This window comes from Seriola aureovittata, chromosome 1 (genome assembly GCF_021018895.1).
Source record: "Seriola aureovittata isolate HTS-2021-v1 ecotype China chromosome 1, ASM2101889v1, whole genome shotgun sequence".
Classification (NCBI taxonomy): domain Eukaryota; kingdom Metazoa; phylum Chordata; class Actinopteri; order Carangiformes; family Carangidae; genus Seriola; species Seriola aureovittata.
Window position 1 is genome coordinate 29,478,011 of NC_079364.1, and position 12,946 is coordinate 29,490,956.

The 12,946-nt window shown below is 38.9% G+C and overlaps 1 protein-coding gene across 2 annotated transcripts in view; it reads left to right on the forward strand.

Moving 5' to 3' along the window:
• Nucleotides 1-12,946, forward strand: part of si:ch211-186j3.6 (neural-cadherin) — a 308,958-nt gene that overhangs the window by 147,603 nt on the left and 148,409 nt on the right. For both annotated transcript variants that reach the window (XM_056399571.1, XM_056399635.1), the window contains one exon: nucleotides 5,520-5,663. In XM_056399571.1, coding sequence (XP_056255546.1) covers nucleotides 5,520-5,663 — 144 coding nt within the window. The remainder of the gene's footprint in view (nucleotides 1-5,519; nucleotides 5,664-12,946) is intronic.

Here is a 12,946-nt window from a genome sequence, read left to right on the forward strand (position 1 = left end):
GCACTTGTAAAAGCTGTTATGAAGTGTTGAATTGGTGAGCATTGCTGTGTTGTAGCATAAAGAGTAGATCCAGCACACAGAGGTAAAACTTATTATAAAACATGGGAAACATTTAATATTTCAATGACCCCAACAATTTTTAACTGTAAAATTATGTGATAAGAGGTGAGTCACTTCTGTAATACAAGTGTGGACACCTGAACATCACAGCCATATGTGATTGTTGAACATCTCATTAACCTGCTGCTATAACAGCCCCCACTCTACCTGGAAGGCTTTCCGCTTGATTTTGGAAGCTGTCTCAAGTGATTTTAACCCATTCAGCCACAAGAGTGTTGGTGAAGATGGCCTGTGATGTTAGGTAATAAGGCCTGGCTCGCAGTCCAGGTCAGGGATCTTTGCTCAGTCAAGTTCGTCCACAAAAAAAACAACTGGGAAAACCATTTCTTTATGTATCTGCTTCTGTGCACAGTGGTGTTGTCATGTTTGATCAGGAAGTTGTCTTTTCCAAACTTTTACTATATATTTTGAAGCACACTATGTCTAAAATATCATTGTACCCTTTATTGAAGCAAATCATCGCCATAATATTATGAATCATATCAACAACTGAAAACAAAATTTCGAGATTTAATCACTCTTAAATACTCGGTGTTGAACGTTAAATACCTCTGAATTTCGGTTTAAGAAAATATATTTCTTTTCATCATTCTTTCTTTTCTTTCATTGCTTTACTTTTTATATATTCAGAAGCTGTAGTTCTAGTTCAAAGCTTCTCTATTTCAATAAGCTCAATTCAACCCTGACCCTCCAAAGATTCAAGTCGAGGCAAAAACACTTTGTCAAATTCAGACACTAAATGTCAAGATTTAAATTCTGATTTGAACAAAATAACCCAAACATAACATTACGCGAACCCCAGTGGCGTGCAGTGGCTTTCATGGATAGGCACGCAGAGCCAAACAACCACCTTACGATTAAGAAAGGAAAGACTGTTGAAGTATTTTTCTAACGCGAAAGCTTAGTTTCCACACAAATCTGTGCATGTGTATAATGCTGCAATATCATAATTGATCTCAGAACAGTGGAAGCTGAGTCAAGGGCAGCTTGATAAGCACACTTTGGCTGTAGCTAATCACCAGTCAAAGAACCCTTGATTGTCCTCAGTGCTGCTCCGCTCTCTATCGACAAGCTCCGGCCTTTGTCAACGGGACACGGTCACGCCCATGAATATGACTTAATCGACAGATAAAACAGCTGGTAGTCAAGCTAGCTTTGATAGAGAATAGCCTGCCGCCACCACAAATGGGCAGTAAATTACATGATGGATGCAAACATGCATAAGATCCTTTATGTTCTAAGATCAGAATGCAAGGAGAGATGTCGCTTCCACTATCGTTCCCCTTGATGTCTATTTTTAGCCTCAGCTGGGCAAGTATGTCACTGTCTAACCCTGACCCTGACACCAAGGAAAAGCAATCAAGCCTGAACTTATGTAGCATTAACATTTCACTTAACTGAAAGTAAAGGGCTTAGCCCAAACCATTGACTGCCTCAGGAAATGCATCCATCAAACAATTGAAACTGTGCATTCAGGCAGGTAGTGTTTTCCTAACAAACCTAGTTTTCCCATTAGACGTCCAATCAGTGAAGCATCATTCATCACACCAAACTAGACATCCCAGTGCTCTAGGGTCCAATCACAGCATGCTTTACACCTGTCCAACCAAGGCTTGGCATCACACACGGTGATCTTAGCTTTGTGTGCCACTGCTCGGCCATTGAAATCCATGTCATGAAGCTCCCCACAAACCATTCTTGTGCTAATGTTGTATCCGGAGGCAGTTTGGACTGCTGCAGAGAGTCAGTCCTGTTCTGTGAGCTTGTGTGGCTTCCCACTTCACTGCTGACCTGTCACGGAATTTGATGAAGAGACATATTGGAGACTCGATATCCTTTGACACCTCCACATTAAAAGTCAGTGAGCCCTTTCAGTACAACCCATTCTGCTGCACATGTTTATAACTTCAGATTTCCTGGCTGTATGCCTGATTTTTTTTTTTTTTTTTTTTGCACATCTTAGCATTGGCTGATGCAGCTGAACCCACTAACCCACATACTTTATTCATATAACGTATCAAATAATGCTGCAGTGGCTTAAGTTACAAAATTTTATTCAGCAGTTTAGGCAATTGCATTGAATACAATGTAGTTGCTTCCAATGCAAATGCACCTGAGGAACACCTAAATTCCAATCAGAATGTGTATAAACAAGGACTTTTCATGTGTACGCCACCCCACATTTTACCTCTGGGGTTCCTTTCCGAGGTATGATCTGTAGTAGTAGTTCATTGCAAACATGAGCTCATTACACCAGTTATAGAATCATCAGCTTTCATGGAAAAATGCAAACAGATTGATGTAATTGCAGAAATGATTCAGATTCTGTTGATACCAGAGTTGTTTTGTAGTTTATTTCTTGAATGTGGCTGCTGTTATATGACTAAAAAAAGGGACAAGCACAAAGGGGGAGAGAGTTACAGACAGCTGCTCTGTAGGCTTCATTTAAGGCTCCAAATGTTTATTGAAGGCAGCGATAATCTCTGTTTTCCTCTTTCTGTCTCTTTCCCACATCTGTTCATCTCTCCCGACTGAAGGACCAAAGGCCATCTTTCTCTTTCAGTCTGCTCCCCCCTCCATCTCTCCATTTCTCTCTCATTTGCTGCCAGATGAAATGCATACATGCTCCGATGGTAAAATAGAGACATGAAGAAACGAACAGCTGTTGAGACAGATGGGTGGTTGGAGAGAGGTGTTGAAGAAACAGCAAGATGGACCAGGATATATTTTTAATAAATATGATCATGGATTATTAACCGATCCTCTCTCTAGGTTTGGCTCACACAGCAACGTAAACAGAAGTTAAATATTAAGCAGAACAGAGACTGCGAGACTGCAGTAAAGCTGAGGGAGTTATTCTGTTTATTAATTTATATCTCTGCTATGAATATTAAATGAGGTGGCATGAAGAAGGATGGGTGACAGGAAAATTAACAGATACTTACCCCGGATGCACACATCAAAACACACGCACAACAATTATTGTCAGTCTCTGATATAACGATTTCCACAGGGAGATCATCTCAGTGTGTCATGAGTGAGTTTTACTCTACAGTCTTTTAAAACTGTAATCAAACGTACCTCAGCGGATCTTGAAAGGCTGATACCCTCAAAACTCCATCTTGATTCAGGCTCAAAGAAACAACAAAACAAAATATAGAAATAAAATACAGAAAATACAGAAATAAAAATATGATCAGTAAAACCAGGGTGGGCTGTAGTTTTCCTCGTTAAAAAGAAGGCAGAATATCAGGCTACACCTATAATCACAGATGAAAAGGGGAATACATTCATTCAGATTATTAAAAATCTATTTTAGAATGATAGACCTGATATAAATCTGATTTATACTCTGACACTTCCAAAATCAGAGGCTGTTTTTCTTTCCTTTTCATCTTCCCTTTGTAACAGATGATGGGAATCTGTTGTCAAAGCCCTGATCTCCAAGACAGAAATCATTTTGGTTATTAAGACTGGACATTATTTCCAGGATACTTGTGACCATTGCTGGAATTGAGCTCATGCTCCAAAGTCCCAGTACCTCTGATCTAACCTTCTGGTGGATAATTGTATTTAGCTAAGCTAGAAGTATATATGCTGATTCATCCCCCCCTGCAAATATCATGCCTCTGCTGACAGTCCTTCTCATCGTAATTGCTACTTAGGCCATTAATTAGTTACATATTTTGATTTGGTTTTATTTGAATTCCACTTGAATATATATTAACACTTGACAACTTCATAAAAAGCTTGTATCCTTCAACTGTGTGCAATAAAGTCCCAACTGTGCATAACTTCACAAAAATAAAAACTTTCAACGCAGTTATTTGTTGCTCATTAAATTATGTGTATTTTTATACAGAGAGAGACTTCACTCTGGACTACACTGACAATACTAGTGTACGTTATCTAAGATAAAAGCTCCATGCCACACAGCTCCCTACTGTTACGTTTTTTTTATTCTTATTCAAACACTGCTTTTTATGTGGTTTGAGGGACTGTTACTTTCATTGGTTTTAGGAGAATCACACAGGTTTCATTAACTACAAAAGACAATGTGCAAAGTGAATAGAGAACACCATTCAGATTTTTCTGACACAGTAGCATGGCGATCTCATTGTTTCACTGGATTAAGAAAAAGCAGAAAAAGCATTTGACCATGTCAAATTTGACTTCGTTGAAAATTATCTGTGGCTGGACAGAATTTTCTGTAATGAACCTCATGCCGCAGTATTCACCAAGTGACTCCATCAAGATCATGTTAGCAGGGCTGTCAGCTCTCACCACTTTCATTACAATGCGAAAGTACTGATTGCGTGCTCATGAGCGTTTGATAGGTCTTTGGTTTTGTGAAGATACTTCACCAGTGTGTCTCAATACTGAAGCTTCGTATTTGAAATACCTTCTTTTTTGAAAAACATGTCACTCTGACAACTTTGATAACTGTCAAGGTTAATTCAGTTTGACTTTGCACATGTACACATACATACACACATGCCAAACACCAATAGATGTTGCAGACTAGAGGAAAGCAGTATGTTGTCAAGTGGCCGCAGAAATAACCTTGATAAACACTGTTTTCAAAGGCAGAAAACAGGCTCTTCTACTACTTACAAGTGTGCGGGTGGGGTTTGGGGTGTGATTTTTACACGTACATGTCTCTAGAAGTGTAAAAACATGGATGCGGGGACGATGCTGCTACATCTGCTTATCCACTTTCTGTGTTCTTCCTCCAGCCCTCCCTACCTTTCTCTGTCTCCCTCTGACTGATTCTGAACACGTGCAAAGCCCTGGCATCTGCGACTTGTTTTGTTATAGCTTCAAGGGCTGCATTAGTTTGCTATCTGTGCTATGAACTGTATACAATCTCTTCCACCCTGGCTTAAATAATTTATCTCATCTTGAAGCGTGTATTGCAAATTATGCTCGTTTTGATACCAATATCAAAGGAAGTGTAAGATGTTGGGTTGCTCAACTACCAAGCCTTACACTGATGCCCCTAGGGTGCTTTGTTCCTCATTTCAGCCCGCGGTTGGATGGTGAAGAAAAGAAGAAACAGCTGGATTTTAATGTTAAAAACCGACAGAAATACCAGACACAAATGACAGATATAATAGAAAAGTGGTAGACATCAGTGGAAGGAAGGGAAAAAAAGGATGTAATTTATGTTTTTGTCTCTGCATGCATGAAGAAATATCTGCTTTCCCATATGTGTGCGAATCTGTGTGCACACTGGTGAAAAGTGACTAAATTGTTGCTTTCCAAAGAGAGATAGACAGATGTTCATGTTTACATTGACAGAATAAGAACAACCTCATGTTTATAATCGTCTTACTCCTCTCTCTCTCTCTCTTTCTCTCTCTCTCTCTCTTTCTTTCTTTCTTTTTTTTAAATTTCAGACACGGCATATGTTCGCGTTTTTATCAGTGACGTGAATGATAACAAGCCTGCATTTGCACAGACATCCTATGAAGTTGATGTGGATGAGGACGCTGACGTAGGCTTTGCCATTGTCACCGTCAGTGCCAATGATGGGGACGAAGGTAGGTTGCATGAATAAAGGAATATATGAGACGAACCCATTTAATATATATATATATATATATATATATATATTTATGTGATGTGTGTGTGTATTTATTTATAGAGGAACACATTTACACAGGCACACAGGTTAAGTTCTGTTTTTCCTCACTCGAGAAATTTTCCCTTTTTACTGCTTTTGTCTGACCCCCTTTTACTTTGAAGGATATAGTTTGCACTACAAAACATGTTATGAAGTCATGAAGCGATTTGTGAGTTTTAAACAGCCACTGCAGACGAACCCATTTAATTTAACCTTTCAATGGAAGGCAAAGGGAGAAGCTGTCAAGTGTTGAAATGTGTACTTTCACATTTCATGTTTTTGACATCTAAACATTTTCTTTTTTTCACTTTAGTCATCTTCTCACTGTTAAGATGTGGCTCCCCCAGAGACACAGACTGCAGATGGTAAATGTCCTTGGAATCGCTGGACGTGTTTCCCATTAAATATCCAAACTGAGGTCAATGGAAAAGTGGCAACATTTTAAAATGACCTAGTTGTTTTTTCCCCAAATTTGAGCAGTCTGGACTTGAAGTTGTTTATAGTAGTATGGCAAACGATTCCCAGTCCCACACCTGATCGTACATTACCATTATTTGTCAGGGGGATATTATGCGTGATGATGTAGTGACATTCTTGTTTATCTTTTATTTTTTAACAAAAAAAAAAAAAATTAACATAATGTGTGTTTATTATCTATCTACCAGTGTACTTGAGTTTTATAGGTTGGAAAATGATGAAAAAAAAATGACACAATTACACAACCAGTTGGCTGATTTTAATTAATTAAATTTATTTATTTAATAATTAATAATTTTATAATTAATTAAAGTAAAAGTTGTACTTTTTTGGTAAAACGAAAATAGCAAAAGGTATTTCCAACAGCCTGAACACAAGCTGCCATTAAAAGTGTGAATGTCACTGCTACTTACCAAGCACAAACAAATTAAAAGCTCATAATAACGCTTTGCTGCTGCTCAAAATAAATAAAATATAATGAGTTCAGCAGTCCAACAGATTCTTATTTGTGTCCGATGAAAAATAAAGCTTAAAATATCTTCACATTTCAGAGAATGTAATTAATATTTTCCTCATACATTATATGATGTATATGTGTTACAATAAGTAACAAAGGAAGACAGACTGGTTGGTCGGCAGGTTCATCCTACAGCAAGATAATGACAGGACCAAACGTGATCTAAGAGAGCACGGTCTCCACATCTAAACCCCATGGAGCTGGTTTGGCATGAACTGGACAGAAGGTGAAAGCAAAGCAAACAAGTGTAACAACCTCTCTGAACAATATTTTATTTCCATCGCTAGACAGAAGCCGTGAGCGTGTTCGGCTGCTGGATGAGTCAGAAATTCAGATTCAATGTAGTTCAACAAGAGGTGATTGATTCCTTCTTTTAAAATGTCCAATTGCTTATTTTTTTTTTCTATGCTTTAATTTCAGAAATGCTGAGACACTGAATTACGTGAATTTCAAATAACAGCTGAATAAATGTAACCGTCTTAAAATTTGGAGCGGTAGTGTAGGTCTGTGGTGGAACATGCCGAGACACTCAGCTGTCACAGCCGGAGGGGAAATGTCAGCTCATGACAGAAAAGACAAGACCATTATTACTCTGAGGAATGACAAGTCTCTCACATGTTTGAGCACGGTGGCTTACATATCAAAAGTGCAGTAGAAACTGGATAGGACTCTGATTAGTTATTGATCAACAACACAATCAAATCAAGTGACTGTAGTTTGCAAGGAGTGACATCAAGATACAGCTGAATACTCACTTCAACAGAGCAGAGAAGACTTTGAAGTAAGGCTGCTGGCTCTTTATTTAGCCATCAAAACAGAGCTAAGATACTTGTTTGATGTAAAAAACACAAGAACTGGACTATTGCAAAATGGAAGAAGGTACTGTGAAGGTACATTCAGCTTTCTCACTAGCTAATTGCTAACTTTGGGGCTGGGCAAGTAGCGCAGTGAGAGTTTTTTTTGGCTGGACCAGCCACCGTCCAATGTTACATCCCTAAAGTCCGTGAGTGAGTGAGTAAGTACAAACTTAACAATACTTGTTATTGGTAATTTAAATTAAAGTAATGCTTTTTAATGTTTAACTTGCTGTTTATGTGGTACCCTAGTGTCTGTCACACAACATATTAGAAATGGTATAGCGTTGCTGCCACTAAGTGGGTCTCCATTCAAATGTAATGCAATCTCGTTGAGGTAAACAGCCGGTGGTACTAATTTCCCAGTTGGGTGCATTGGTGTGTGGTGACTTTTACAGATAGGCAAGCAGAGCCAAACAACCAACTATCCCCTCCCTCCAAAAAAACACCACTTCAGTGTGAAATTCAGGTGTACTACACAATGGGAAAATGTATACCAGACTAAAACATACATTTTAATGACAGTAGTAGCAAATTTCTCTTAAATTTGGGCTCTGTCCTATCCTGTCCTGTTTTGAGCTGACTGTCTTTCCTGTGCTGATAGTCTCCCTCCTGCATCTTGCGGCACTCTGCCTGGACATCGTCACCTTCCTGCACTTCTTCCTAGCTGATGAATTATCAGCATGCCACTGGTTGGGGGCCATTAAACCACTGCAGAAGAAGCGAGTGTAATGAGATGGCGTAATTAAAAGAGTGCCAGTCAAACCTCAGACAGTGGGAAAAAAATGTAGAAAACATGATGGTTTTGCGGCTTTGCCTGCTGCTATTTCTCTTCTCTTCAGTGGATGTCACATAATACATTTTTTATGATATATACTATAAATTTTCCATCTTTGCAATATTTTCAGATTTTTTCAAATTTCTGGCATATCCACTTTATCTTTTAATGTGCATTTTTAATTTGTGCAGGCGGATGGAAACCCACCTACTAACTGCTCAAAAACAGGAAGCCTATAGAGCATTGTAAGATAATCACAAACAACAGCCAGGGCTCCAGTGTGCGACTACCTACTGTGGCTGCATTTTGTGACTATTTTTAGAGATAATGAAACTAAAATTAGATTTGCAAATATGCCCTGTTTTATTTACTGTATCAGCTTAATTTCGTAGTTATTTATTACTTGTTTGGAGGGAGAGAAAAAGTGTGTTTGTGTGTGTGTGTGTGTGTGAGAGAAGAAGACGGAGACTAATATCAGAGAAGCTCTCAATAGCTTACAGGACCCTACAGTATGAGCTTTCTTCTTTTGCCGTGTGATGATTGGTTTTTGTGACTCATCCTTTCAACCAGACTACTCCCTCGCTCACTTTCTCTGTCTTCTTGTTTTTTAATAAGGCTATTGAATACTAAAGCAGACCCCAAATTCTGATGACAAGTACAGTTTTCGTGATGATTCAGCAGCAGACATTTCCGTGAGAGATGCCAAAGATATTACTCTTACAAAAAAACATGACTGCAAGTGCATCCGCATGGATTTGCATCCGACATTCCAGCAAAGGAATTATATGCAGCACATGCGTAGAAGAGAGATGAAACAAAAGGTTTACACTACAAAGTGTACGAACTCACCAACCTCTCAGCAGTGCGAAACTAGTGTAACCGTGTTCAGCTGCACTTCACTGGAACTGGTGGGTTCAGGCAACCCCTCGACTCTGCGTCGCGTGTGGAGAAGGAGGAGCGGGAGGCTTACTTATCTTTTATATGGCGCCGTTTATTATCTGAACAGGAACAGAATATGTACTGGTCAGACATACAGTTGGCTCGCTAAATGTGGCTCTCACACAGCAGTTATTTTAGCACAGAAGCTAACTAGCTTGCTTTAAGAGCGCGATATGCCATTGTGTGAACATTTCAGCACTTAAAAAGCGACCTGCTCGTAACTCTTCTAATGAACATTTCTACAAATCACAGTGCATATACTGCATATGCTCATACGTTGTACATACGGACATTATTACACAATATTTGCACATCTCTTATGACCTGGCAATGTCTCAAGCTGCCAGTGGCTTATAACAACTACCTCCAAGACAGGGCGCCCTTGAGCCAATAAATACAGATATATAAACATAAAATCATGGCAGTTACTGCAAGTGGAATCGCATGGAATATAACATCTGTCACACTGGTCAATATTCAAATTGTCTGTGATGGTGCACAACTGCTTTTTCCACCATCGAGATGCTTTGGTCACTGTGCTGACTTTAATAAGACTTCACCAATAGTTCAAGCTGAATTTGGTACAAATTTACACTAACTTTACACTTTATTTACACTAAGTTGGATCAAATGGTACACACATGGGGCCCATTATGTGTCTTCTCCTGCATCTGAAAGTCAGTGTTGGATTAAGAAGGGTACCCACACCTTGAGCTGTCATCATCATGCAAACTGATTGAATTCCCCCCAGGGAGAACCTGGACATGGTGTTCATTTATTTACTGTTGCTAGTGTTTTTATTATCAAAATGAAATATGCCGGTAAGATGTTAAGAAGTATGTTTGAAAACCACAACCAGAGTCGATATACTGACTCGTAAAGCTCTCATTATCTCCCAGGATTTGTCCAAATGACCTTGAGAGACGAAATTTAAAATTCCAGCTCACCACACTCTACCCATGATTGATGTAACTAAGTATTGATACTTGGCGCTGATATGAGCACATGAAAAACACAATGTGTTTCTCGCCTTGCTGTCCCTACTATACTCTCTCTCTCTCTCACACACACACACACACACACACACACAGCCACATCCACAGCCAGTCATATGTCCATTGTGGATCAATGTTTCTATACAGAAGCAGCAAAATACTCAAAGCACTAAGAAGAGAGAGACAGAGGGAGGCTTTGTGTATGTAAAGATGAAGAGGAGACAGAGAGAGAGAGATGGCAACGAGGTAAAACTCATATTATCCAGCATTTATTATACTAGAGTGCAGAGGCCTGCTGTGCATCTCACATTTCCCTGTGATAAATAACCCTCAAACGGCAACACATATGCACATAAAATCACAAGAAGTCACATATTTGCTTATGTAGGTGCGTGAGTGTAAGAAGCGTGCTAGATTCTGGAATAAGGTTATTACCACCAACTGGGAGAGATGGAGGGAGCAGTAATGTGTGAATCTGTGTGTATTTGATTTTCTTATTTTTTGAGGGTTAAGATAGTGGAGGAGGAAAAGCAGAAGAGGCTGTCTGTAATGTGCATATCACACAGCTAATAAAGCTGGCATATACAGGAAATAATACAGCATTAATTAACTGCTCATTACCAGTCCATGTAATGTCAGTGTATAAACCATTAAAAGCAGAATTTAAAGATGTAGAAGTTGTAGATTGCTTCAAATGCCAACCCTGAAGCCCCTCTCTTTAACTCTTTTATGGGCGCTACTGAAACCAAAGACCTGCTTTAGAATAAAAAAATATACGATCCTCTCAGTAAATCTTCTCCATAGATTATTATACATCTTAGTTATGTCATGCTGTTGAATATAAGCTACTGAAAATCTTTCCAGTAACAAATACTCACCTCCAGTAGACTTGAAGGGTTTGTAGCTTGTTTTCACAGAGGCCAGAAGCCACTTTGGTTCGCAGAAATTTCAAATGATGACCTTGGGTTTTGTCTGAAAATTGTATCAAAATGTGTATATCAAAATGTAGTGCCTGAATATATGACACTGAAAAGACATTTAGTGGAGTATTCTTTTTTAACTGAATGTCACTTGAGATTACATGGTACGAACGCTGTGTCTTTTTGTCCTGCTGATGAAGCAGTTCCAGTGTGGAGCGTCTAGCTTTCCCCTGTCCACAAACATTGTAAGCCCAAGTAGCTTTTACTTCGTCTGACTTCAGTTCTTTTGGCGAGCTCAGGTTCATTCGTCTCTTTGTGTTGTATGTAGCTACATATCTGTTAAGCTTTATTTACAGTGACTGTCATTATTCCAACTGTTCACCTGGAAAACTCTAGTCAGAAAGCATGTTGTGTTATTTTGACAAGCAGCAACCGTGAGCTGTCAACACCAGTCTTCTTTGTATATATAACTGAATAATGTGAATGTTTCCTGGTTATTTCTCACATTTATGATAAGTTTAAAAACTCCATCTAGAAATGTTGTTAATGCAAGTGCTGCCGCATTTGTGTATGTGATGAAATATTAGTGTGTACGAAAAACTGTAAGGAATCTCACATCACCCCTGACCTGTCCTTTGGAACCACTGCTCATAAGCCAGTTTAAAATTTACTGCATGTTTTTGATATTGTAGCTGTCCAGCATAAGAATATCTGAATATGACACAGACATGAAAAAATATGAATATATTTTTTAACCATTTTTAAAAAAACAAAGCAAACAAAAAAAACATATATATATAGAATTTGGGACTAATCGAGTACTCGTTCATAAGATGATGAGAGTACTCGAATAATGAAATTACTGAAAATGCCCATCCCTAGTTCAAATTCATACATCCTATGCTTAGCAAACAGAATGGATTTGTTAGCCTCCGTTGATAAGAGGGTGTCGAGAGCAGCTGCAGTGGTGTCAGTTTTAGGTCTAAGATCCTCTGTAGGGTTGAGGTTCAACTCTCCCTGAAGCCAGCTTAACTGATGTTCTGTAGCCTGTTGTTTAGCCCTCTGCTTTTCCTTAAGATTGGCTGAAAATGATATAGTGAAGCGACAAATACTCTAGCCTTAGCAGCCTACCAGAGTTGACTAGCAGACACACCTGGAGTGTCATTCTGGGCAATAAAATGATTAAACTGTTCAGTAAGGTACAGCCAAAAATTAGGATTTTTAAGAATGTGATTGAAAACCGCCATTACCCCTTTGGCCATTGTACTTTGCTGGACATGACCAAAAACATTGGTTGGTGATCACTAATAATAATATTACCAATCGATCAAGAAAGGTTTGAAGAAATAATCAATTCTACATGACGGATTATGAACTTTTGAATAAAATGTATGTTACCCGTCAGTGGGGTGAAGAGTCCTCCACGTATCAATAAAATGTATATCAGTGCAACAGCCAAGTAAAGACGGACCATGCCTCATGTCAGGCCGAGCTAATTTATGAGATCTATCCAAACGTGGGTTTAGGCAGCAATTAAAGTCACTTGCCACCACAGATCATTCAACAATCCAATCTGAGAACAAGGAAAACACTTCGGTGTAGAAATCATTTAAATAGGAGACAGCATCCCCAGAGAGCATCCCTTTAATCTTGGCGTACCTGCTGGAGGTGTCTGCTTTAACTTCTGCCTCTGTCAGGGGTAAGGACTTATGAACCAGGA